Here is a 27,017-nt window from a genome sequence, read left to right on the forward strand (position 1 = left end):
AATTGAGTACCAGCTTGCTGGGATGAATGATCCCGGTGTGTACCCTGGCTTAGAATAGGTACACCGTATCCCTGCGCATCGTAAGAGGCGACCAAGGGTTGGCGTCAGGAAGGGCATCCGGCCATGAAAACATTGCCTCAAACAGGGAACCATGATTGTCATGGGGCCCGCAAGGCTAACCCCTGCTCTAGCGGGGAAAATGGCCCTAAAACGATCATTCAAACATATGCACATAATTTTGTTTCGCAATAATAGACGTAACAGAGATCATATATATAGAATGGGACGGCAACATAGACAGCAACCCAGTTTTCGGACCGGCAGGGAAGATAACCGAGAAGGAAGTTGAGGAAGCGATAAAAGTAATGAAGAGTAGTAAAGCGGGAGGGCCGACGGGAGTTGTGGGAGATACAGTGCATTCAGAAAGTATTCAGACCCCTTCACTTTTTTCACATTTGGTTATGTTGCAGCCTTATGCTGAAATCGTTTAAATTCATTTTTTTCCTCATCAATCTGCACTCAATACCCCATAATACAAAGAGAAAACAGGATTTTAGAAAGTTTTGCAAATTTATTAAAAAGAAAAAACTGAAATATCACATTGACATAAGTATTCATACCCTTTGCTATGACACTTGAAATTTAGCTCAGGTGCCTCCCATTTCTCTTGATAATCTTTGAGATGTTTCTACACCTTGATTGGAGTCCACCTGTGGTAAATTCAATTGATTGGACATGACTTGGAAAGGCACACACCTGATGCATATCAGAGCCAAAACCAAGCCATGAGGTCGAAGGAACTGCCTGCAGAGCTCAGAGACAGGATTGTGTCGAGGCACAGATCTGGGGAAGCCTACAAAAAAAATCTCTGCTGCATTGAAGGTTCCCAAAAGCACAGTGGCCTCCATAATTCTTAAATGGAAGAAGTTTGGAACAACCAGGACCCTTCCTAGAGCTGGCCACCCGGCCAAACTGAGCAATTGGGGGAGAAGGGCCTTGGTAAGAGAGGTGACCAACAACCCGATGGTCACTCTGGCTGAGCTCCAGAGATCCTGTGTGGAGATGGGAGAAACTGCCAGAAGGACAACCATCACTGCAACACTCCACTGATCTGGGCTTTATGGCAGAGTGGCCAGACGGAAGCCTCTCCTCAGTGAAAAACACATGAAAGCCCACTTGGAGTTTGCAAAAAAGCACCTAAAGGACTCTCAGACTGTGAGAAACAAGATTCTGTGGTCTGAGGAAACCAAGATTGAACTGCGAAAAAAGTGAAAAAAGTGAAGGGGTCTGAATACATTCTGAATGCACTGTATGTTGAAGGCAGCGGGAAGTTGGGGTGTGAAGAGAATGACAGAGATCTGTAATCTGGTGGTGAAAGAAGGCCGCATTCCAGTGGATTGGGAACTGAGTACCCTCGTCACTCTATACAAGGGGAAAGGTGACCCTCTGGACTGTGGCTCGTATAGAGCGATAAAGTTATTGGAGCATGGAATGAAGGTATTGGAAAGGGTGTTGGAGAAGAGGATAAGGAAGAAAGTGAAGATCAACGAAATGCAGTTTGGATTTATGCCAGGAAGAGGAACGCCAGACAAGCTTTTTATTGTCAGGCAGTTGCAGGAGAAGTACATGGAGAAGAGGAAGAAGTTGTTTCTTGGGTTTGTTGATCTGGAGAAAGCATTCGATAGGGTTCCACGTGAAGTAGTGACATGGGCATTGAGGAAGTTAGGAGTGGAGGAATGGTTGATCAGAGTAGTGATGGCAATGTACGAGAGAGAGCACGCACAGCTGTAAGGACGAAGGATGGGAACAGTGGTGAGTTTGAGGTGAAGGTGGGAGTGCATCAGGGGTCGGTACTAAGTCCACTACTATTTGTAGCTGTGATGGAGGTGCTGGCCCGGAATGTAAAGGAGGGTTTACCGTGGGAGTTGTTACATGCAGATGATCTGGTGTTGATTGGGGAGAGTAGGGATGGACTGAAGGAGAAGATGAACAAGTGGAAGGAATGTATGGAGACAAAAGGTCTGAAGGTGAATATCAGAAAGACGAAGGTGATGGTAAGTGGAAAAGCATGTGGTGAGGTGGAAACAACTAGGAAGTGGCCGTGTGCTGTGTGCAGGAAGGGTGTCGGAGTGAACTCCATTCAATATACAATGTGCGCTGAGTGGGTTGATAAAAAATGTAGTGGCCTGAGAGGGTCATTAACCAGTGTCGCAGCTACATTCAAGTGTAAGGTGTGCACAGAGGGAGCTGCAGATGGAGGAAATGTTTAGTTGGATCTTGGAGACGGAGTGAAGCTGGAAGGTGTGAAAACATTTTGCTACCTAGGAGACATGCTGAATGGAGAAGGTGGATCAGACTCGGCAACGGTTGCTGGAGTGAGATGTGCATGCAAGAAGTTTCGGGAACTGAGTGGCGTGCTGATGAGGAGGGGAATGTTGTTGAAGCTGAAGGGAAAGATGTATGCTGCATGTGTGAGAAGTGTTATGATTGATGGGAGCGAGACATGGGTAATGAACGTAGAGCAGCAACAAAGGCTGGAAAGGGTGGAAATGCGAATGGTTCGGTGGATATATGGAGCATCATTGAAAGAGAGGAAGACAAATGATGAATTGCGAAAGATTATGGGAATAGAGCCTGTGATGGATGCTGTGAAGTGAAACAGGTTGAGATGGTTGGATCATGTGTTGAGGAAGGATGAAAGTGACTGGGTGAGAAGAGTGATGGAAATGAATGTAGAAGAAAGCAGAGGATGGGGAAGACCGAGAAAGACTTGGCTAAAGGTGGTGGAAGAAAACAATGCAGGCAAGGGGGTTAACAAGGGGAGATGTAGAAGATTGTCAAGGGGCCTGCAAGGCTAACCCCTACTCCAGCATGGAAAATGGCCTTAAAATGCCTGTTGATGTTGTTGATGCAATCAAAGATGTCTGACTGGCGGCCATTTTGGTTGTAAAAAAAACCCGATGTTGAACATGTCCTCAACCATTTATTGAACATGCATTTACCGATGTTGCTCAAACTTGGCACAGAAATAATGAATGATGGCTTACATATATATGCATGTCATTACCCTGTGCTCATGAAGCGAAAAGCAGGGGTAAGCGATTCGGTTGTGTACGTGTGGCGTGCATATCTGCAATTTTGAAATTCCTTTTCTCGGCAACCATTGGCCTGATTGACATGAAATTCACAATTTTTTTAATTCATAATTATGACGTCATCGGTCACGTTGCATGGACGCCATCTTGGAAAAACGTTACACCTCTATATCTCTGAAACCGCGCAATGGAAAAAAATTGAACACGGCTCATTGCCAAGTACTCCCCATGGGGAATAAGATATGTTCATGATGATGTCACCATTGCCTTCATTATGATGTCATAATTTCACAAGTACAGTGCTTGATCTGATTGGTATGAAAAAAAATGTTTCTCTGCAACTGTTAGTCCGATGGACACGAAATTTTCACTATCGAAGTGGCTCCTCCTGTGGAATATTTTAATGATAATTATGACATCATAGGTCATGTGGTACAGGCGCTAACCTGGAAAAACCGAAAAACGTTGCTCCTCTATATCTCCAAAACTGGTACATGGAAAAAATTGAAAGTGGCTCATTGTAAAGAACTCCACATGGGGAATAAGTGATGTTAACCATGACGTCATTGGTGCCTTATTATTCCGTCATAATTTGACAGGGACAACTCTTAGTCTGATCATTTTGAAATTTATTGAGTATCATCTACGCAACAATTATATTAGAGAATATAAATTTATGATGTCATCACTCACATGGTTTGGCAGCCATGTTGGATCAAATAAAAAGAACCCATCAAAAACAGAATAGTTGGCTTGTAACAAGTTGGCTGCGCATCAGATGTGAAGCTTGTCGCCAAGTTTCATCAAAATCGTCTGTGTAGTTTCGGAGAAAAGAGCAAATTGCTATTTATTTTGGGGGGGTCAACCCTCCCCTCCTCCCCTGTCAAACCCCTTAAATGTGCTCAGATTTGGATGCGGCCAATACACCTTCATTCGGCTTCAGATCTTAAGCTTGTGGCCAAGTTTCACCAACATTGTGTGTGTAGTTTCGGAGAAGAGCGCGAATACCTATTTTTGAAGGTCAAAAACCCCTCCTTTGGCCCCTTTCTTGAGCTGTTGTGGAAGGAAATTAATTGCGTACGTAATTTGTGTAAGTTAAGTGGATTTCCTTGAGCCTCCACCTGTTGTTGCAGACACTTAAGTTTTAATTGCTTCCTTAAGATTCATAAATGCATGCAGTGATCAGCTTTAATTGTGTTCTAGCCTAGCAACTATTTACTCAGAGCTTTTCATTGACAGGTCATAAATTAGGCAAAAGGCAAATGGTTGCTGGAGCAACCTGCCTGCTCGGAAAAGCTTCCCGCCATTTGTAACTCTTGAAAACTTTCTTATCTTGGAGAAATGAAGGCCAAATCCCTGTTGCATGACGTGCTCCACACCTGGTGCACAATAATTAAAATTACAAAACAAACTTTGTTTTCCAAAAGGACTGTCTAGGAGTTTGTAAAACTTTAACCGTATACTCAAATGGTTTGGACTATAGAACAAACATTTTATTATTAGTAATATTTTGTTTTAGCCTAGAGAAACTTTCTAAAGCTATTTTTAAATAAGTGTTGAGCTCCATGCAAGGTTACACTGGCACATCCCACAAAAAAGATTAGATTGTGACTTAGCAACGACGTTGGAGGAGTGCCGTTCTCTGGGGAAACAAGTACAAAAAGTTTTAATTAAAACAAAAGCCGCGTCGATGTTACACAATGCCTAGATGCAGCTGTGCCTATAACGTCGATGTTATAGGCACAGGACATTCCTATTGATTCGATTACTTGATGTTATTTTTGTGCAAAGTGAAAATATATCTCGGCAATTTTCCGTGTGTGGCGACGAATTTTTAATATATCTCGGCATTTTCCCGTCTGTTATTTCAGGCGGTGTATGACTGACCATGCCGCGATTTAAATATATATATATCTCGGCAATTTCCCGTGTGTGGCGACACGTGAACGAAGCTATGCTCCTCTCTCCACATTATTGTGACGACGTATAAATTAAATATTTCATCGTGACGATTGTCATCAAATGGACGAATTTTTAATATATCTCGGCATTTTCCCGTCTGTTATTTCAGGCGGTGCATGACTGACCATGCCGCGATTTAAAAAAAATATATCTCGGCAATTTCCCGTATGTGGCGACACGTGAACGAAGCTATGCTCCTCTCTCCACATTATTGTGACGACGTATAAATTAAATATTTCATCGTGACGATTGTCATCAAATGGACGAATTTTTAATGTATCTCGGCATTTTCCCGTCTGTTATTTCGGGCGGTGTATGACTAACCATGCCGCGATTTAAACAAAATATATATATCTCGGCATTTTCCCGTCTGTTATTTCGGGCGGTGTATGACTGACCATGCCACGATAATAAAAAAAAAATCTCAATGGACTTGAAGTTACAGGCCTTTGAGAATTCATTTCGTTCTATAAAGGGCAACTTTCATCGGATTTTCTTCCCGTTTTTTTTCAACCGAGTCTAAAACTATGTTAGCGACTGTGAAAAATGAAATGATATATCGAATTTGATTTGAAATAAAACTGTGTGAGAGAGGGAAGACACCACGGGCCTACAAAACAGGCCTCAAAGCTATGCGAGTTAATAAAATGGTGGATATTTGTTTATATGAAGCCTCTCCCAAAATGGGTGGAGCTATGGTTCCCAGAATGGGTGGAGCTTTGAGGTTTTGTCTTCTCTGCAAGAAGAAGAAGAAGAAGAAGAAGAAGAGGAGGAAGAAGAACAAGAAGAACAACAACAACAGCAGAGGGCACTCTATTAGCAGCGTCTGCGACGCGGCTAAAAACTAATGTACACTTTCTTTTATTTTGACACTGGAACCAATCCTATTTGATTCAGTACACATATATGCTTTATGGTATAACTGTGTTCTCCACGATTACTGAGAATTGTACCCTCTGTGATCCAAATCCCCTTCCCAAGCTGATTGGAGATTGGAGCCACCGTGTGTTCTTCTTAAAAGTCATATAACTTGTTAGTTTTGAAGTGTAAAACATGCCAGGTGCTTTGTAACAACATGTAACTCAAGAATTTAGACACTCCAGGTTTGTTTAAAGAAAGAGGGTTAAATAATGTGTTCACCCCCTCGACCATCGATCACGAAGGAACTTGCAGTACCATGGATGGGTCCAACAGATGGCGGTGAGAGACCACGAATCATTGTTACTTGCATACTCTTTTTTTCCTGTGTTATCTATTCTCCTCCCCTCCTGGCCCTCTCCTCTGCTTTGACACTCTCCTTTTCCCTCTTTGATCTTCCCACTAATAACCATGGGGAACAAGTTACAGGGATTATTCTTCTTCTTCTTCTTACTTTGTCTGTTCATTGGATGTTGTGTTAAGAATTTGTATGCGAATTGTGGTGTACGTGCTTTATAATATTGTGGTGCTGTGCACACACGACTCGATTGCCAGATAGGTAGGCCACAACGCGTTGGTACAAACAAAGAGTCTTTATTAAGAGCTCGCACTTCAGCACTGGGCGGGCTCGAATATTAGAGCCCGCATATATGTCCCGAGGCCACGCCTTGCCCCCGGGCGTGGCCGATCGGTCGAAAGGCGGGGCATGCATTTTCGTTCCCCGCCTGGACGCTCGCGCCACCCACTGGTGCGCGGAATTATTGTCCCTTGTGCCCGCCACACGCGCTCCCCCCAGAATGCCCGTGCACCTGAAGGGTGAGTTTGCGGGGAAGCCGGATGACCCGGCCGAAACGCCCCCTGGCGATTGCGTGCAGGGCTGGGGAGTAGCGGGACGGCAGGGCTGTGGGGTGCCGGGGGTCTGACCGGGTGTGCCGGGGGTGGCCTCGACGCGGAGGCAGAGCTGCTTGCGGGGGGTGGTCCAGATCGAGGTGGGCCGGCTTGAGGCGGTCCACGGAGATACGATCCGGGGCACCGCCGATGTCGACGGTGAAATATTTATCCCCGGTCTCCAGCACGCGGAAGGGCCCGTCGTACGGGGGCCGTAGCGGTGCCCGGTGGGCGTCGTGCCAGACGAAGACGTACTCCGCTGTGCGAAGCTCCGGGGCGACGTGGGAAGACGGGCAACCGTGGTGTGCCGTCGGTACCGGGGCGAACCTCCAGGCGGTCTCCTGCAGGGTGGAGCGCTGTTGCGCCGCGGACCAAGGAGCCGTGGAGTCGGGGATAAATTCGCCCGGTACCCGCAGTGGTTGCCCGAAGACCAGCTCCGCCGAGGACACGCGCAGGTCATCCTTGGGCGCCGTCCTGAGGCCCAGCAGGACCGAGGGGAGCCTGTCGGCCCAGCTGCCATCGCGGCTGCTGGCCCGGAGCGCGGCCTTCATCGAGCGATGAAAGCGCTCGCACAGGCCATTGGCCTGGGGGTGGTAGGCCGTGGTGCGGTGTAGTTTTACACCGAGCCCTTGCGCCACCACGCCCCAGAGCTTTGAGGTGAACTGGGGGCCGCGGTCGGACGAGATGTGGAGGGGCACCGAACCGGGCAACCCAAGTCGCGATGAAGGCTTGCGCCACATCAGCCGCAGACGTCGCCGCCAATGGGATGGCCTCCGGCCACCGTGTGGTGCGGTCCACCATGGTGAGGAGGTGGGTGAACCCCCGCGAGGGGGGCAGAAGTCCCACCAAGTCGACGTGCATGTGGTCGAACTGAAGCTCGGGCACCGTAAACGGGGCCAACGGAGCCTGGGTGTGGCGGTGGACCTTTGCGCGCTGGCACGCGAGGTACATCCTGGCCCAGTCGCGGACGTCCTTCCTGAGGCCATGCCAGACGAAGTTCGCCGCGACGAGCTTCTGGGAGGCCTTCGTGCCCAGGTGGGACAGGCCGTGGATGGCGTCGAACACTGGGCGCTGCCAGCCAGCGGGCACGATGGGGCGGGGCCGGCCGTGGGAGACGTCGCACAGTAGGGCTGCGCCAGCAGCGTCGAACGGCACCTCGGTGACGCGGAGGCCCGTGACGGCGGTCCGAAAGGCCTGGACGCCGGGGTCGGCGGTCTGGTCCTCCGCCATCCGGGCATAGTCGATCCCAAGGCGGACCGCTTGCGCGACGGACCGGGAAAGGTAATCCGCCACCGGGTTGTCTTTACCCGCCACGTGACAGATCTCCGTCGTATACTCGGACGTGGCAGAGAGGTGACGCTGCTGCCGTGCCGACCATGGCTCGCCGACCATGGCCATCGCGAACACAAGGGGCTTGTGGTCGACGAAAGCCATGAACGGGCGGCCCTCCAGCAGATGGCGGAAGTGTCGGACCGCCAGGTGGAGCCCGAGCAGCTCGCGGTCGAAGGTGCTGTAGCGGCGTTCGTGCGGGCGAAGCTGCCGGCTAAAAAACGCCAGCAGCTGCCAAGCACCACGCACCCACTGATCGTGCACTGCGCCCACCGCGTAGTCAGATGCGTCGGTGGTGAGGGCGATCGGTGCATCGGGCGCCGGGTGCGCCAGCATGGTGGCGTTGGCCAGGGCCAGCTTTGCGCCCGCAAACGCCGCGGCCATCGGCTCCGACCAGGCAATGTCACCTTTGCCCGGCTTGCCCCGGAGGGCCTCGTGCAGGGGGCGGAGGAGCTGGGCGACTTGGGGCACGAAGCGGTGGTAAAAATTTACCATGCCCAGGAACTCCTGGAGCCCCTTGATCGTGCGGGGTCACGGGAAATCCCTGACCGCTTCCACCTTGGCCGGTAAAGGGACGGCCCCGTGCCTGGTGATGCGGTGCCCCAAGAAGTCGATGGTGGCGACGCCGAAACGGCACTTTGCGGGGTTGATGATTAGACCATGCTGGCCCAGTCGTTCGAAAAGCGTGCGGAGGTGGAGCTGATGCTCCTCACGGGACGCACTCATGACTAGGATGTCGTCCAGGTAGACAAAGATGAAAGGTAAGTCACGCAAGACGCTGTCCATAAGCCGTTGGAACGCCTGGGCAGCATTCTTCAACCCGAAAGGCATTCGCAGGAACTCGAAGAGGCCGAAAGGGGTGATGACGGCCGTCTTCGGGACATCGCCCGGTTGTACGGGGACCTGGTGGTAGCCCCGGATGAGGTCCACCTTGGAAAACACGGTCGTGTTTACCAACCGGGCGGAAAAGTCCTGGATATGCGGGACCGGGTAGCGGTCGGGGGTGGTGGCATCATTGAGCCGGCGGTAGTCACTGCACGGCCGCCATCCCTCTGCCGGGCTTCGGAACAATGTGCAGCGGAGAGGCCCAAGCGCTGTTTGAGCGCCGCACGATACCCAGCCGTTCCAGCATGGCGAACTCCGCCTTCGCCACGGCGAGCTTCGTGGGTTCGAGTCGGCGTGCCCGGGCATAGACCGGTGGCCCGACCGTGGGTATATGGTGCTCCACCCCGTGTTTAACGGCCAGCGCTGAGAAAGTGGGCTGCGTGAGGGCCGGGAAACTGGCTAGGAGGCGGGTAAAGTCGTCTGCTTCCGGAAGCGTGCAAAATAAACTCGCCGGGACGGAACCTTTCAGCAAGCCGCTTGGCAAGCCGCTCGGTGAGCCGCTTAGTGAGCCGCTCAACGAGCCGCTCAGCGAACCAAGCGAGCGAGCTGAAGGTTTCGGCCTGGACGAGACGTCTGCGCTTAACGTCGACCAACAAGCCATGCGCACATAGGAAGTCCGCACCGAGCAGGGCCATTGGCACGCTGGCGGTGACGAACGACCATTGAAAGCGCTGCCCTCCGAACCGCAGTGAGAGGCAACGCTTCCACAATGTGCGGATGGGTGTACCGTTGGCGGCAAGCAAAGTGGGGCCCCGGCCCGCGGCTTGCTTGTCGGACGCGGAGGCAGGGAGGACGCTTACCTGCGCTCCTGTGTCGCAAAGGAAACGGCGCCCGGACAAGGTGTCCATGATGAACAGGAGGCTGCCGGAATGGCCGACGCTCAGGGCTGCAAATGAGCGCCGGCCCGGTCGTTTCCCGACCCGTCAAAAGTGCACGGCGGGCGACACGTTTTAGCCTTGCGGCCGAACCTGGCATGGTAGTAGCACCAGGTCTGCGGCGGTGACGGCCGCAGCGGCCGTAGTGGTGGCGGCGGCGGTCATGGGCGGGGCGCAGCAGCGGCCACGAGGGAAGCCGGGGGCGCTGTTGCCTCTGCCCTGGGATCCACTACGGCAGCACCATAAACCGACCGCGTGTCGCAGGCCGCGAAAAACTTGTCGGCCTCTCTGGCCAGGGCGCGGGGTTCCGTGATGTTGGAACCGGCCAGCGCGAAGCGCACCTGTATCGGTAGCTAGCGGAGGAAAAGTGCGCGGAACAAGAAATCCGGGCGCTGGTCTCCAAGCAGCGACAGCATGAAATCCATCCGGACGGATGGTCGTGTGTCGCCGAGGGCGGGAAGGTCCAGGAGGCGGTTGGCCCGTTCGATCTCTGTGAGCCCGAACGTGGCGAGGAGGCGACGTTTGAGCGCCTCGTACTTGTGGTCGCCCGGCGGACGCCGAAGGATGGACACGACTCGGGCGGAAGTGTCGGACCGCCAGGTGGAGCCCGAGCAGCTCGCGGTCGAAGGTGCTGTAGCGGCGTTCGTGCGGGCGAAGCTGCCGGCTAAAAAACGCCAGCGGCTGCCAAGCACCCACTGATCGTGCACCGCGCCCACCGCGTAGTCCGATGCGTCGGTGGTGAGGGCGATCGGTGCATCGGGCGCCGGGTGCGCTAGCATGGTGGCGTTGGCCAGGGCCAGCTTTGCACCCGCAAACGCCGCGGCCATCGGCTCCGACCAGGCAATGTCACCTTTGCCCGACTTGCCCCGGAGGGCCTCGTGCAGGGGGCGGAGGAGCTGGGCGACGTGGGGCACGAAGCGGTCGTAAAAAATTACCATGCCCAGGAACTCCTGGAGCCCCTTGATCGTGCGGGGTCACGGGAAATCCCTGACCGCTTCCACCTTGGCCGGTAAAGGGACGGCCCCATGCCTGGTGATGTGGTGCCCCAAGAAGTCGATGGTGGCGACTCCGAAACGACACTTTGCGAGGTTGATGATTAGGCCATGCTGGCCCAGTCGTTCGAAAAGCGTGCGGAGGTGGAGCTGATGCTCCTCCCGGGACGCGCTCGTGACTAGGATGTCGTCCAGGTAGACATAGATGAAAGGTAAGTCACGCAAGACGCTGTCCATAAGCCGTTGGAACGCCTGGGCAGCATTCTTCAACCCAAAAGGCATTCGCAGGAACTCGAAGAGGCCGAAAGGGGTGATGACGGCCGTCTTCGGGACATCGCCCGGTTGTACGGGGACCTGGTGGTAGCCCCGGATGAGGTCCACCTTGGAAAACACGGTCGTGTTTGCCAACCGGGTGGAAAAGTCCTGGATATGCGGGACCGGGTAGCGGTCGGGGGTGGTGGCATCATTGAGCCAGCGGTAGTCACCGCACGGCTGCCATCCCTCTGCCGGGCTTCGGAACAATGTGCAGCGGAGAGGCCCAAGCGCTGTTTGAGCGCCGCACGATACCCAGCCGTTCCAGCATGGCGAACTCCGCCTTTGCCACGGCAAGCTTCGTGGGTTCGAGTCGGCGTGCCCGGGCATAGACCGGTGGCCCGACCGTGGGTATATGGTGCTCCACCCCGTGTTTAACGGCCACCGCTGAGAAAGTGGGCCGCGTGAGGGCCGGGAAACTGGCTATGAGGCGGGTAAAGTCGTCTGCTTCCGGAAGCGTGCAAAATAAACTCGCCGGGACGGAACCTTTCAGCAAGCCGCTTGGCAAGCCGCTCGGTGAGCCGCTCAGTGAGCCGCTCAACGAGCCGCTCAGCGAACAAGCGAGTGAGCTGAAGGTTTCGGCCTGGACGAGACGTCTGCGCTTAACGTCGACCAACAAGCCATGCGCACATAGGAAGTCCGCACCGAGCAGGGCCATTGGCACGCTGGCGGTGACGAACGACCATTGAAAGTGCTGCCCTCCAAACCGCAGTGAGAGGCAACGCTTCCCCAATGTGCGGATGGGTGTACCGTTGGCGGCAAGCAAAGTGGGGCCCCGGCCCGCGGCTTGCTTGTCGGACGCGGAGGCAGGGAGGACGCTTACCTGCGCTCCTGTGTCGCAAAGGAAACGGTGCCCGGACAAGGTGTCCGTGATGAACAGGAGGCTGCCGGAATGGCCGACGCTCAGGGCCGCAAATGAGCGCCGGCCCGGTCGTTTCCCGACCCGTCAAAAGTGCACGGCGGGCGACACGTTTTAGCCTTGCGGCCGAACCTGGCATGGTAGTAGCACCAGGTCTGCGGCGGTGACGGCCGCAGCGGCCGTGGTGGTGGCGGCGGCGGTCATGGGCGGGGCGCAGCAGCGGCCACGAGGGAAGCCGGGGGCGATGTAGCCTCTGCCCTGGGATCCACTACGGCAGCACCATAAACCGACCGCGTGTCGCAGGCCGCGAAAAACTTGTCGGCCTCTCTGGCCAGGGCGCGGGGTTCCGTGATGTTGGAACCGGCCAGCGCGAAGCGCACCTGTATCGGTAGCTGGCGGAGGAAAAGTGCGCGGAACAAGAAATCCGGGCGCTGGTCTCCAAGCAGCGACAGCATGAAATCCATCCGGACGGATGGTCGTGTGTCGCCGAGGGCGGGAAGGTCCAGGAGGCGGTCGGCCCGTTCGATCTCTGTGAGCCCGAACGTGGCGAGGAGGAGACGTTTGAGCGCCTCGTACTTGTGGTCGCCCGGCGGGCGCCGAAGGATGGACACGACTCGGGCGGCAGTGCCGGGCCCGAGGGCAGCGACCACGTGGTAGTACCGGGTCTCGTCCGCCGTGATGCCCCGGAGCTGAAATTGAGCTTCGGTCTGCACAAACCAAACATCGGCTTGCGCTTCCCAAAATTCCGGGAGTTTGATTGCGACAACGTTGGTAGCCATGGCGCGTTCGGGGGTCAGCAACGGCTGAACCAATCGGGGTCACCAGTGTGGTGCTGTGCACACATGACTCGATTGCCAGAGAGGTAGGCCACAACGCGTTGGTACAAACAAAGAGTCTTTATTAAGAGCTCGCACTTCAGCACTGGGCGGGCTTGACCTTAGAGCCCGCATATATGTCCCGAGGCCACGCCTTGCCCCCGGGCGTGGCCGATCGGTCGAAAGGCGGGGCATGCATTTTCGTTCCCCACCTGGACGCTCGCGCCACCCACTGGTGCACGGAATTATTGTCCCTTGTGCCCGCCACAATATCTTCTTGTAACCTGAAAAGTGAGGTCTCTACGTTTCATTAAAAATCACTTAATAATCTTCTGAAACAGTTTGGACATTAATTATTTTTTGAGTCTGTCTGTCATTCAAGGCTAAATTAATTAGTTCCACATCAGAGCACAGATTTTGATGCATTCAATACACCTTCATTAGGCATCAGATATGAAGCTTGTAGCCAACTTTCATTAAAATAGTTAGTGTAGTTTCGGACAAGAGAGCAAAAACCTATTTTGGATTGGGGGGGTCAAAAAAAAACCCGTAGACCCCCATAATGAGTGCAGATTTTGAATTTGTTTTGAAAGCCATTAATTGGACCTATTGGCTGATGTATATTCAAAGTTTCAGCTAGTTTCAATGTATAACCTTTGAGATATGAGTGTCAACATATTCTGGGCGGACAGACGGATGGGCGGACAGACGGACGGACAGACACCAACATGAATTTGAGGGTTTTCTTAATAAAACTCAAGAATGCGGAAACGGACGTTGGTGAAATTTGGAACAAATTACCTCGACGTACAAATTATTTACTTCTGAGATTTGCAGCCGATTTCGTCCAGTAGAAAGCAAGAAACTAATTTTCAGTCCCTATGTTAAAGACTTGACAACGGGTGAACCTCCAATGATTACCGTTACCTCATCCTCAGAACAAGAGCTCAACCAATTTGCACATTTTGTTGAAAGAGATGATACCAAGTGTTGATGGAGTGGAGCTGGAGTTTTGGCAACCTCCTCTACCATCCACTTCCATTGCTGCTCAAACTGTGAATCCATATACCGTCTGTTGCAAAGCACCTGACTTGCCTCCCGGTCATGGTGAAGTGACCATCCGCTGCAATGGCGGCGAACTGGCTCGGGTGCATTTGAAGTACTGTACACAGATGGAGGAGCTGGGTGCACTGCTTCGGACCACCTGTGAGACACTCTCTTTCATGTGTCAGCCTTATGCTGAAGGGCTTATGAAGCCGGGCCGCCGTGGTGCTGACCGGGCAAACGTGGTGTGGTGCTGATCGGGCCGCCGTGGTGCTGACCGGGCAAACGTGGTGTGGTGCTGACCGGGCCGCCGTGGTGCTGACCAGGCAAACGTGGCGTGGTGCTGGCGGGGCCCTCGCGGCCGTGGTGCCCCCCCAGAATTTCCATGTTTTAAACGTTTCCCAGTGTGTACCCTGGATTTAGAATAGGTACACCGTATCCCTGCGTGTCGTAAGAGACGACTAAGAGGGTTGGCGTCAGGAAGGGCATCCGGCCATAAAAACATTGCCTCAAAAATAGAACCATGACAATTACAACGACATATGGGCAGGGTACAGCCCGAAGTGGAGATCGGTTTCTGAGGTTTGGGACATGGAATGTAGGGACAATGACAGGGAAATCAGGAGAAGTGGTGGAAGTATTGGTCAGAAGAAGAGTGGACATATGTTGTGTGCAAGAGACGAGATGGAAGGGAAGTGGTGTGAGAATGGTGAAGGGTAGGCAGGGACAGAAATACAAGTTTATGTGGCAAGGGTGCCTGGAGGGCATGAATGGTATTGGTGTCCTGTTTTCTGAGGAGTTTGTAGACAGTTAGTCCATGGGCCAGGATCCCACATTTCCAGTATCGGTACCACCCGGGGTGACTAATTCTCTTTGGTGTTTTAACTTGCTATATGTCTCTAGTTTGCATTTTGATATGATAGCCCTTGCAGACTCACAGCTTTTAGAGTTTATCACTTCTTGTAATGGACATGCCCCATGGATGAAAGGCGCGAACACACACTTTACCACTATCCTTTATTCTCACACCACAATCTTTCTGTTAAGAATCAGTTCAGTCACAGACAAGCATAAAATACCACATAGGGATCCTTTCTTACCAGTATCACGAATGTAGGCAGTCATTCTCGTACATAAAGGCAGATTTTGTAGATGAAGTGGGTTGTTTTCAAAAAAATTCGAACTTAACTTAACAAAATATTTATGCAAGTTGAACAAAATATTTATGTTTTTATCAAGTCACCCTGTGACAAATCAGACTTAGGTTTCCTGTTTTAAGCAAGGTCTTTGATTCAGTAGAATCAACATGCATCCATGACACTTTTTCTTTGGCTCTTAACATTGCGGTAGAACTGATGCTTCTTTTCTTGGACTTTGTAACTGCAGGCAGGACATTCTGTGGCATGGGGCCTGCCACTTTGGGCTGGACAGCAATGCCGTTGACTCTGTGAGAAGTACCTGCTCCACTCAGTGTCTCTTCAAGACTGTCAATGTTGTCCCAGGCCAGGGTTGTGAACACACCTGGGTAGATGTTTCCTGGCAGTGGGATGTCATCCTTTGAGAGTTCCAACTTCTGGATACAAAGTGCTGTGTCAATCTCCTCAACCTGTGAGTAAGAAACACAGTGGCCAAGGCGATTCAGAGTTCGTATCATTTCTGTGTTTCTTGTCAAAGACTTCACAGCAAATGGGAGAAGTATGTGCTTGGGTGGCTTTGTCTTGCCACGGGTGACAGCAAAGACCAAATCACTGCCAAAAGAAGTGGCAAGACGTTGGACTCTCTTGGAGAGATTTGCACAGTCACACTCTCCAGTCAGCAGGGTATACAGGAATTCCTTGACCAATTCAGGAATGACACTGCTCTGTATTGGGTGGCCATGCTTGACTGACGTCTTGCTTCTTGATCTGATTCCTCATTTGCATTGCTGCTTTGGTTAAGACATCTCCAGAGCTGGCAGTCCTTGCTTCTTGCAGATCCTTCTTCATGTTGTGAGCTTGTTTGGCAAGATCATCCATGGAAAGGCTGTCTGGATAGAGGAGAATCTTTCCTTTCTCATCAGAGACAAAGTGGAGTGATCCTCCCAGCTCACTTTCCAGCTTACGACGAACATGTTTCTTCGTTGAGGGTTTCATTTGGGTGATGCCATGTGCGTTCATGGATCTCTCTTGCCTACCTGTGAGGTCTGTCATAGGCAGTATTTCAGGATTGGGAAAGAATTAATTCCTGATATACAAGAAGAGTTCCTCGTAGGCTTGTCTCACTGCTTCCTCATACTCTGCATCCTCTCTTTGTTCATTCTCCTCACCTGCACCAGAGCTGGCAGAAGACTCGTCTTTTGTGTACAGTTTGTAGCATGACTTGTGGTAATGTCCCTCTGCAGCAACAAGGTCTCTGCTCAGTAAGGCAAGGATTCTTGGATCCAGTTTTTTGGTTGCTGCGTTGCGAACCCTGGCATCTGCACGTAACTCAACACACTGGATGAGGGGTTCCCTTGTATTGTGTCCTTTTAGGTATCTGCTCGACTTGTTGCAGAAAATGCAGATTTTATCATACACTCTTGATGTACCTGGCGCATCCCTAGCTGATCTTCTTGAACTGACCTCTCCAGGTTCATCTTTGGGGTCTTTGGAAAGGAGAGAGTCAAGAGACTTCTTCATGGTGAAAATGCTACGGCATTTGTGATGATACTGCAATTGTGGTATTTGTCCTTCTTCAATGCCTTTGGCTATATCCAGAAGTGGAGCATGCTGTCTGATCTCTGCAGCCCTGAGCAAAGTGTTCCATGAGTCCAGATCTTGGGGGTGACACCAGGGAGTCAGAGTCTTCATTAGAGCAATGAATGATACAGTCAGTGCGTGCTCGCTTCCTTGGCAGGGTGGCACCTTCATCTCTACTTGGTGGATCCATCATGTACACCTCAGGACGTCAGCACACTACAGTAGACACCTGCAATGTACAAGCAGCAATCCGTGTTCCAGCAATCCAATGTATTCTTTGTTCTGACAGTACCATTGAAAGCAAAACAAAATCTTATCTAAGATCTGCCACATCTTGACCTCACTGGTAAGTTAATCCTAGAAAAGGAAAGGATATTACCATAGTTAACTGATCTTAACGAATCAAACTTAATTAACCTTGATCAGAACTGCAAAAGATAACTTACATAGCCAGATATCTCACCAGTTCCATCAAAGGAGCTGAAAAAAAAGCTTACATCTATCCGCAATGAACTCTTCCTAGAAAAAAAGCTGAACGTGAGTACACAATTATCCAATAAGAAAGTACAGACAAATAGGAAATGCATTTATTTTGCTCTGATGTTTAATAATTACAATATAGTAGCATTTCTCACATGGTTTTAGTTCTGTATTGACTGAAATTAGATGTGATCTTTGCATACCGCAAGATTTAAATGAATTATGCAATGCCGCTATTGGGTGAATTTGAAGTTTTTACAAAAAACTGACAAAGCTGCGAGTGTGGAAAGGCTATCACATCTTAATGTACTTATATTGACCCAATAAACATTTTAGTACCACTTAGGTTTGGTCACCCCAGGTGGTACCGATATCTGGCCTGGCCCATGGACGAAGTGTGGTGAGTGTGACGAGAGTGAGTGATAGGTTGATGATGGTGAAAATGATGATTGGAAAGCTCTTGGTGAACATCATCTCGGGATATGCTCCACAGGTTGGTCGGAGCGATGAAGAGAAGGACAAGTTCTGGTGTGCGATAGAGAAGCTGATGGAAAACGTGAAAGATGAGGAAGTTGTTGTGGTAGGAGGAGACCTAAATGGACATGTGGGAAGGAGTATGGATGGTTTTGACGGAGTTCATGGGGGTTACGGATATGGTGTGAGAAATGGAGAAGGTGAAAGGATTTTGAAGTTTGCTGATTGAGCTGATTTGTTGATTTGTAATACTCAGTTCCAGAAAGAGGATAATAAGCATGTTACATACACGTCAGGTGGGTCGACGACAACCGTTGACTACCTGATGGTGCGTAGACGAGACAGGGGGCACCTCCGGGACACAAAGGTGATCCCGGGGGAGGAGGCTGTTTCAAAGCACCACTTGGTTGTCTGCGACATAAGGGTGAAAGGTGCGAGGAGAGCTCGGCGGGTGAAATACCAACCGAGAATGAAGGTGTGGAGGTTGAAAGAGGTGACAGTAAGGGAGGCATTAAAAGAGAGGCTGAGTAGGGGCGAGGATGATGTGGTTGAGATTGAAAGTGGTTGGATGTCAATGAAAGCTAGTCTGTTGGGAGCCGTTGGTGAGGTATGTGGATGGACAAAAGGACCACCGAGGCACTCAGAAACATGGTGGTGGGATGATGAAGTTGGAAAGAGGATTGACGAGAAGAGGGAGAAGTTCAAGGAGTGGCAGAAGGCGAAGGGTACGGGAGCAGAAACAGCAGAGCATGAAAGTTATTAGGCAGCCAGGAAGGCTGCAAAGAAAGAGGTAGCAAAGGCGCAGGAGGCATGTCGGAAAATGTTCGGAGAACGCTTGGATTCGGAAGAGGGTCAGAAAGTAGTATTCAGGATTGCAAAGCAGATAGCGAAAGAGAGGTGTGATGTGATGGGGGTGAGTTGCTTGAAGGATGAAGTGGGACAAATCGTTGTCGACCCAGATGGAATTAAAGGAAGATGGAAAAGATATATGGAAATGCTGTTGAATACAGAGAATGAATGGGATGGCAACATAGAGAGTAACCCAGTTTTAGGACCGGCAGAGAAGATAACTGAGAAGGAAGTTGAGGAAGCGGTAAAAGCAATGAAGGGTAGAAAAGCGGGAGGGCCGACAGGAGTTGTGGGAGATATGTTGAAGGCAGCAGGAAGTTGGGTGTGAAGAGAATGACAGAGATCTGTAATCTGGTGGTGAAAGAAGGCCGCATTCCAGTGGATTGGGAACTGAGTACCCTCCTCCCTCTATACAAGGGGAAAGGTGACCCTCTGGAGTGTGGCTCGTACTGAGCGATAAAGTTATTGGAGCATGAAATGAAGGTATTGGAAAGGGTGTTGGAGAGGAGGATAAGGAAGAAAGTGAAGATCGACGAAATGCAGTTTGGATTTATGCCAGGAAGAGGAACGACAGACGCGCTTTTCATTGTGAGGCAGTTGCAGGAGAAGTACATGGAGAAGAGGAAGAGGTGGTTTCTTGGGTTTGTTGATCTGGAGAAAGCATTCGATAGGGTTCCACGCAAAGTATTGACATGGGCAGTGAGGAAGTTAGGAGTGGAGGAATGGTTGATCAGAGTAGCGATGGCAATGTACGAGAGAGAGCGCGCACAGCTGTAAGGACGAAGGACGGGAACAGTGGTGAGTTTGAGGTGAAGGTGGGAGTGCATCAGGGGTCGGTACTAAGTCCACTACTATTTGTAGCTGTGATGGAGGTGCTGGCTCAGAACGTAAAGGAGGGTTTACCGTGGGAGTTGTTGTATGCAGATGATCTGGTGTTGATTGCGGAAAGTATGGATGGACTGAAGGAAAAGATGAACAAGTGGAAGGAATGTATGGAGACAAAAGGTCTGAAGGTGAATATCGGAAAGACGAAGGTGATGGCAAGTGGTAAAGCATGTGGGGAGGTGGAAAGAACTGGGAAGTGGCCCTGTGCTGTGTGTAGGAAGGGTGTCGGAGTGAACTCCATTCAATGTACAATGTGCGCTGAGTGGGTTCATCAAAAATGTAGTGGTCTGAGAGGGTCATTAACCAGTGTGGCAGCCACATTCAATTGTAAGGTGTGCACAGAGGGATCTGCAGATGGAGGAAATGTTGAGTTGGATCTTGGAGACGGCATGAAGCTGGAAGGTGTGAAAACATTTTGCTACCTCGGAGACATGCTGAATGGAGAAGGTGGATCAGACTCGGCAACGGTTGCTAGAGTGAGATGTGCATGGAAGACGTTTCGGGAACTGAGTGGCGTGCTGATGATGAGGGGAGTGTCGTTGAAGCTGAAGGGAAAGGTGTATGCTGCATGTGTGAGAAGTGTTATGATTTATGGGAGTGAGACATGGGTAATGAACGTAGAGCAGCAACGATGGTTGGAAAGGCTGAAAATGCGAATGGTTCGACGGATGTGCAGAGTATCGTTGAAAGAGAGGAAGTCAAATGATGAATTGCGAAAGATGATGGGAATAGAGCCTGTGATTGATGCTGTGAAGAGGAACAGGTTGAGATGGTTTGGTCATGTGTTGAGGAAGGATGAAAGTGACTGGTTGAGAAGAGTGATGGAAATGAATGTAGAAGGAAGTAGAGGACGGGGAAGACCGAGAAAGACTTGGCTAAAGATGGTGGAAGAAGAAATGCGGGCAAGGGGGTTAACAAGGAGAGATGCAGAAAATAGGGCAAAATGGAGAAGATTGTCATGGGGACCGCAAGGCTAACCCCCGCTCTAGTAGGGAAAATGGCCTTTAAAATGCATGTTGTTGTTGTTTAACAACTTCTTACCTTCCATATATATATATATATATATATATATATATATATATATATATATATATATACTGTATATCATCTTCTTCTAGCTCTTTTTCGAAACTCTAAATTTCCTCAGCACAAGGTGCAGGTTACCCTGTTGGTACACAATGAATATGCAGGTGTTGATGTAGCACAAACATGACGTGCAAAATGGCCTCCTTCTGCATTAAAGTTCTTTGTATTTACACAACTAAACTGCTGAGCCGTCCCCGCTTTCCATGCTCATAACGCTATATCTTACCTTCCATATCAGTAAGGCGTTTTATCAAACAGGAAACCTCTTCGGAGATGCGTTCCTCCATGGTGAATTTTCCCATGCCGTAGTTCTTCAGTGTCGTCAATGAAAAGCGCCGCAGAATCCTCTGATGGTCCCCGGTATTAAAGATAACTCCTGCACCTGCATGAATAGAATTACATTGATTGTACAGAATTTGCAGAATTCAGTTTGCAGAATACTTCCACAGAACAATGTTTGTATACTGAGAAACATTGATTAACTGAGATGTTCAAGAAGGGTGGTTCATGGTTGACATATACGGTTTATTGTATAACTGATGAACAATCGTTTGTTCACATGCAGCACAAGGATGCGGGGTAGTATCATTGCCCGAGGGCACGGCTGTGCTGCTGATGCAATGCCCTCTGCTGGTTAGAGCAGGAATTTGGAATTTGGCCATGGTGCCACATCAATAACTTGCCTGCTCTTAAAGAAGGATACCATAGGGTCTTTAACATCCATCAACAAATGTCGGCAGACGGGATGTCCAGTTTAACGTCCATCCGAGGGACATTGATAAATTGATACATTGATACACACACATTACACACACATACACACACATACACATACATTGATACATTGGGCACACACATTGATAAATCACCCTTCCTGTGAAACACCGGGATGACAGTTTATAGGTGGATGGGGACTCAAACCCAGGTTAGACATCTTAGAGGCGAGTGTGACTGATGAACAATGAGAGTATTTCATGTTGGGGAAAAAAAAGACGACAATATCAATATGAATACAATATATCAATATGACGACAATATGAATTTCAGGAACCTGGAGGTTTGTCTTTATCTTGTGGTTTTTTTTTTTGGATTATTTTTACCTATACTGTATTTCAGTTTTTTGAAGCCATCACAAATACAAGGTTTTCTATGGTTTATATACAGGGCCTATAGAAAGTCGACACCAACTTTCAAAATTTTCAACGTTTCTTCCCTTAAAGTCTGGAATTAAAATGCATTAAATCAGACTTTTTCCACCTTTATTTACACATCGTAACCTACAACTTCCAAGTGAAAAACAAATTCTACAGATTTCAGAAAATGAATTAAAAACACAAAACTAGTATATCTTGGTTGGATAAGTGTTCACCCCCATTATAATAACAATTGTAAATTAGCTCAGGTGTAACCAATCACCTTAAAAATCACACAGCAAGTTAATTGGCCTCAACCTGTGTTAAATTGTAGTGATTCTGATTATTTCAGAATAAAATCAGCTGTTCCTGTAGGTTTCCTCTGCTGGATGTGCATTTCACAGCAAAGACTCAACCATGAGCACCAAGGAGCTTTCAAAATACCTCCTGGATAAAGTTGTGGAAAGGCACAGATCAGGGGATGGGTATAAAATATTTCAAAGGCCTTGAATATCCCTTAGGCTTAGAGCCAGAGGCGGATTAGCATTTTTGGGACCCTGGGCACAAAAAAAATTTGGGTCCAAAACATCTTCCAAAACCACGAATACATGAAAATCCATTAATACATTGGACTCCATTCAATGTTACACCGAGTTCATACAGGATGCACAAGGACTAGGTACATCTACTAGGATTAGGACTAGCTAATTGGTAATTAACACACCCCAGCACTTCCATTGATGTGTTCAGTTACCAAGTTTTTATTATATGCAAAAATCGAAAATTTTCAAGCACATTGGTTGTTTTGTCTGTCTGTTTGTCTGTCTGTTTGTATGTCAATCGCCTACAGGTCACAATTTTAAACCAATCTTCACGACACTTCACCAAATGGTCGAGTTTGTCATAAGAAAGAAGCCTACTGATTTTGAGGTCACAGAAAATTTGGGGTATTAAAGTTACGAAACTCTAAATATCTAGGTTTGGATGTACAGTCATTGGGAAAAAAATTGAATATGATAAAGGTTCCAGATATCTCTGTATACGAGGCATTCTCATGGGGTTAAAATTATTATTTTATGAATGAAGGTAGAGAAGAGGTTGTATTCTTCATCATTGAGAAATCAAGCGAAGGGCAATGTTAAATAAGCTATTTGGAAAATTGGTGAATACATTGATTAAAATAATGAGGATAAGCCGATTAGATCTTGATTCAATTCTGAATCCAGATCCGGCCCAACTTTGGGATACAAAATTGATAAGGACTTTGTATTATTATGATGTTGTTTGAGTACGAAAGGTGTGTGATCACCAATTCAAAGGCAATGGTATGCTTTTGGAAGATATGTCTTTGGGAAGTTTGCAAAATTTGTGAGGGATCTTGCATGGGTCCAGCAAACCATTTTTTTTTCAGTTTATTGGAGTCGGACACATGTAAAGTTGGATTTTGTAAAATATATACAGACATATGTGGGTACAGACATATATTAGGAGTAAATTGACAATTTTCTGATTGGATTAAGATATGAACATATATATGGTTTAATGTAACCACAGTAGAAAATAATATACAGATTTGGGACATTTTGTAAACTTATGAATAATGAGAAAATTCATAAAATTCTTTTTATTTATTTAATGGGAAATATTTGGGTTACAAGTGGAGAAGCATGGTTGAAATTACGATCTAGTGAATTCATCAAGTGATGGCATGGACCTCACAAAACAATGGGTTATGAGAATGGTCAATCATTAGTACTGTACATTTTATCACAATAGATATGTTATGATATTGTGTGATGATTAATGATATGAACGAGATGTAGTAGTGAACCTCAAAATGGAGGAAAAACGCAAATTTTATTAACTATTGAGCATGCTGTTAGAGAAGGAAAATACAGATCGTGGCAACAAATTTTGTAAAATAATGAATGTGAGAGATAATGAAAATTATGTGAAAGAAAAATTGTTAAGGATGGGAAAAATGAGGCCTATTATAAACAAACATTCAGGTTGATAAATTGAGGCCTATTATTTTTGTTTGTTTTATCTATATATATAAAACACAGCTTGTGTGTGTGTGTGTGTGTGTGTGTGTGTGTGTGTGTGTGTGTATGTGTGTATGTGTGTATGTGTGTGTGTGTGTGTGTGTGTGTGTGTGTGTGTGTGTGTAATGTTACCGATAGACTCCTAAACGGAGAGGCTTACGTGCTTGATATTTGGCATAGACATGGCCATTGAGCCTGGGACGAACATGGCCGAACTCAAAATATTTGACGATCCATATTTTTTATTCATATTTACCTCATCGCATTTCAGCGCACGGAATCAACGGAATCAGCGCAGGTGGGCGCTGATTCGCTCAGAGCGATCACGTGATGACGCTATGACGCTATGAACGCTATGACGCTATGAAAAAAAAAAATCGCTATGACGCTATGACGCTATGAAAAAAAAAATCGCTATGACGCTATGAAAAAAAAAATCGCTATGACGCTATGAAACGCTATGAACGCTATGACGCTATGAACGCTATGACGCTATGAAAAAAAAATCGCTCGCTTTACCAAGGGGCTCGCTCTCCCCCCGTTCCCCTCCCCTCCCCCTCCCCTCCCCCACCCGGCAATGCCGGGTACTTCTGCTAGTTTGTTATAAAATAAAGGAAAAAAAGGGAGGTAATGATGATTTCAAGGAATTATGTGCTGGAAGTAATGTGAATCATATACAGACAGTTTTTTGTTGGAAAATTGATACAAAGTTGATACAATTGATACAATTGATACAAAATTTTCACTCTTTCATTCCTCTTTTCTCCCGCCTCTGGAACAAACTCCCTCACTCCCTTCAATCCCACTCCTCCCTCCAGGTCTTTAAAACAGCTGTTCACCACCATCTCTTATCTTCCCCCATCCAAAACCTTGATCTTTTCTACCCCCGCTAATTCACCCCAGATCCACCTTGTTTGAAATTCCAACTTCTTTCCTGGAAGTCCTGGCAGTGTCCATATGTTTTATACCTCTCCCACCGCCCCCTTCCCATGCCCCCCCCCCCCAAAGCCCTCGCCCTCTCTCAGATCTCTCGATGTCTCCATGTCTCTCGGTCCCTGCTCTCAAATGTTGTGTTTGTGTCCTTCCCCCTCTCTCCCCATCTTGTCTACCGCTCCCGATGTTATATGTTTTATGTGTCGGTTTGGCTTTCTGTGTGATTAATGTTCGCTCTTTCACGAGCCTCGATCTTGTATACAAAAAAGGAGATCTGTGATAATTATGATAAGAATACATAAATGGTTTATTTTGGATTTTTGCTTTGATTTGATTTAAAAAAAAAAAAACTGTCTCATTTTGCTGATGCTTGGTTGAGCACCTGTGAATTACATGAGATATTTTGGAAGTAAAATATGAAAGTAAGGTTGATGAAAGAAGACGAATTATTTAAAAGTTACAGTAATGATTGATTTCCTTCTCACCTTGTGGTGAGAGGACCACATGATTATGCAAATGTTGATTGAATACATGATAAGATTTGAGATTTCTGGGTGATAGAATTTTGGGTATTTTGTTTTATGAGAAAAAGGGAAATACAATTTTGAAGATTTATTGAATACATTCATAGGTACTTTGGTTATGCTCGAAATATGTACACCCCTGATTTAATATGTCTTGTTCGGGTTTTACAATACAACAACAACAACATGCATTTTAAGGCCATGTTCCCTGCTAGAGCGGGGGTTAGCCTTGCGGTCCCCATGACAATCTTCTCCATTTTGCCCTATTTTCTGCATCTCTCCTTGTTAACCCCCTTGCCCGCATTTCTTCTTCCACCATCTTTAGCCAAGTCTTTCTCGGTCTTCCCCGTCCTCTACTTCCTTCTACATTAACTTCCATCACTCTTCTCAACCAGTCACTTTCATCCTTCCTCAATACATGACCAAACCATCTCAACCTGTTCCTCTTGTTGTAGAATTTGTGTATGACTCACAGGACTCCAATGACCGGACACAGGTTACAAAAGGTCTAGTTTATTAAACTGTATTCACTTCATCCAATTACCAAAATGATACCGCATAATATAATGGATCAGGTTAACTCTTTTCGCTGGTCCTTCTCGTTCATCCGACACTCCCGTTCGGTCAGCGCTTCACGTAGCAAGTACTCGTTCATTCCATCGTTCCGTCGGGCAGGGCTTCTGAGGACAAGTCTACTTTACTCAACGTTTGCTCTCGTTATATCGCCAAACTGGACTTAATCTCCTCTCCGCTAATGTCCCGAGGTCATGCATCGCACCGAGTCCTGGCATCAGCTCGCTCCCCTCCTGCTGTGATTTCCATTTACACAGCAGGGGGGGGTGCTCTAGCCTGGGGCCTTGACCAGGTGTTTCCAAAGGATTATCATGTTCATGCACATTCTGCTTCGTTACCAGATTTAATCAATGAGTTACCAGGGCCAATCAATACGTTACACTGAGTTACACTTCCACAATTCCCTCATCTTTTTGTTTTTGTTTATATTAACCATTAATCTAAACATCAATATAAGTAAACAATCAATCACTACTAGTAAACATCATTACAAGTATAAGTAAATAATCAATCACTTTGGTAATCAAATTCCCTTAGGCATACACCGTCATCCTGCAAGAATCACAAAACATTTCGTTGGTCATTGACTCCTTCCATATTGTTCAATCTATTGCATTTGCATCACAAATATATTTTCAAAACAACACTTCACCATCACCAAGATACAACAATTTCACTTCATTTTCAAGTTTTGTAAAGCATCTGCACCATCTGGCAAAAAACGTTTGCCTCCACACAAATGTTAACTTTGTTTGAAAGGAAGGGCTGATCACTTGTGTTTGAATCCAGGTATGAAACATTTTCTCCTAATGTCTTCATAGCTCCTGCACTACTTCGTGTAGGATTTCGCTGTTGTGGTAACACTGCGGAGTCATAGACTGACCCTTCTCTCCATGTAGCATTCTTGCCACTTTTTTTCTGTGAACCATAATGATTCCTTGAACAAGGCCTTCACCCAGTTGTAGTCGACTTGCCTCTTCCCTCATTGTGAGTGGGCAGCAAGTATTGGTGTGACGTTGATTGGCCAGCAAGATGTGGAACAGGGATGCCGGATGCATCCACACTGATGTTGGGACCATGGTGTTCAGGTCATTCATGGTCCTTACCAGGAGCAACCAGCAGAATCGTGCACAGCTGTTGTGACAAGGGCACAGCCGTTTTTTGCAGCTCCATGCTGGTTCCCCGGACGTTGGTGAAGTAATAACATATGTCCCCGCATTTCACAGAGGTTGCAGGTAAAATGTCGTTGTCCTGCAACTTCTGATGTGGTGAATGTTCGAAGTCTTCGAACAAGAGTAAGTGATCGCCTTTCTTTCATATGTTGCAGTGTGATCCAGGCAAATG

At 48.1% G+C, this 27,017-nt stretch overlaps 1 protein-coding gene across 2 annotated transcripts in view; it reads right to left on the reverse strand.

Annotated features, from left to right (window-relative positions):
• Window positions 1-27,017, reverse strand: part of LOC144888245 (cytochrome P450 2C23-like) — a 799,004-nt gene that overhangs the window by 63,998 nt on the left and 707,989 nt on the right. The window contains exon 2 of one of the 2 annotated variants that reach the window (XM_078785460.1): window positions 20,692-20,847. The exons of the other annotated variant lie outside the window; for it this stretch is intronic. Within the exon in view, the coding sequence (XP_078641586.1) occupies window positions 20,692-20,767 (76 nt within the window). The 5' untranslated portion in view covers window positions 20,768-20,847. The remainder of the gene's footprint in view (window positions 1-20,691; window positions 20,848-27,017) is intronic. 2 annotated transcript variants of the gene reach the window in all.

The sequence above is a fragment of the Myxine glutinosa genome, chromosome 10 (assembly GCF_964187855.1).
Source record: "Myxine glutinosa chromosome 10, kmMyxGlut1.1, whole genome shotgun sequence".
NCBI classification, from domain to species: domain Eukaryota; kingdom Metazoa; phylum Chordata; class Myxini; order Myxiniformes; family Myxinidae; genus Myxine; species Myxine glutinosa.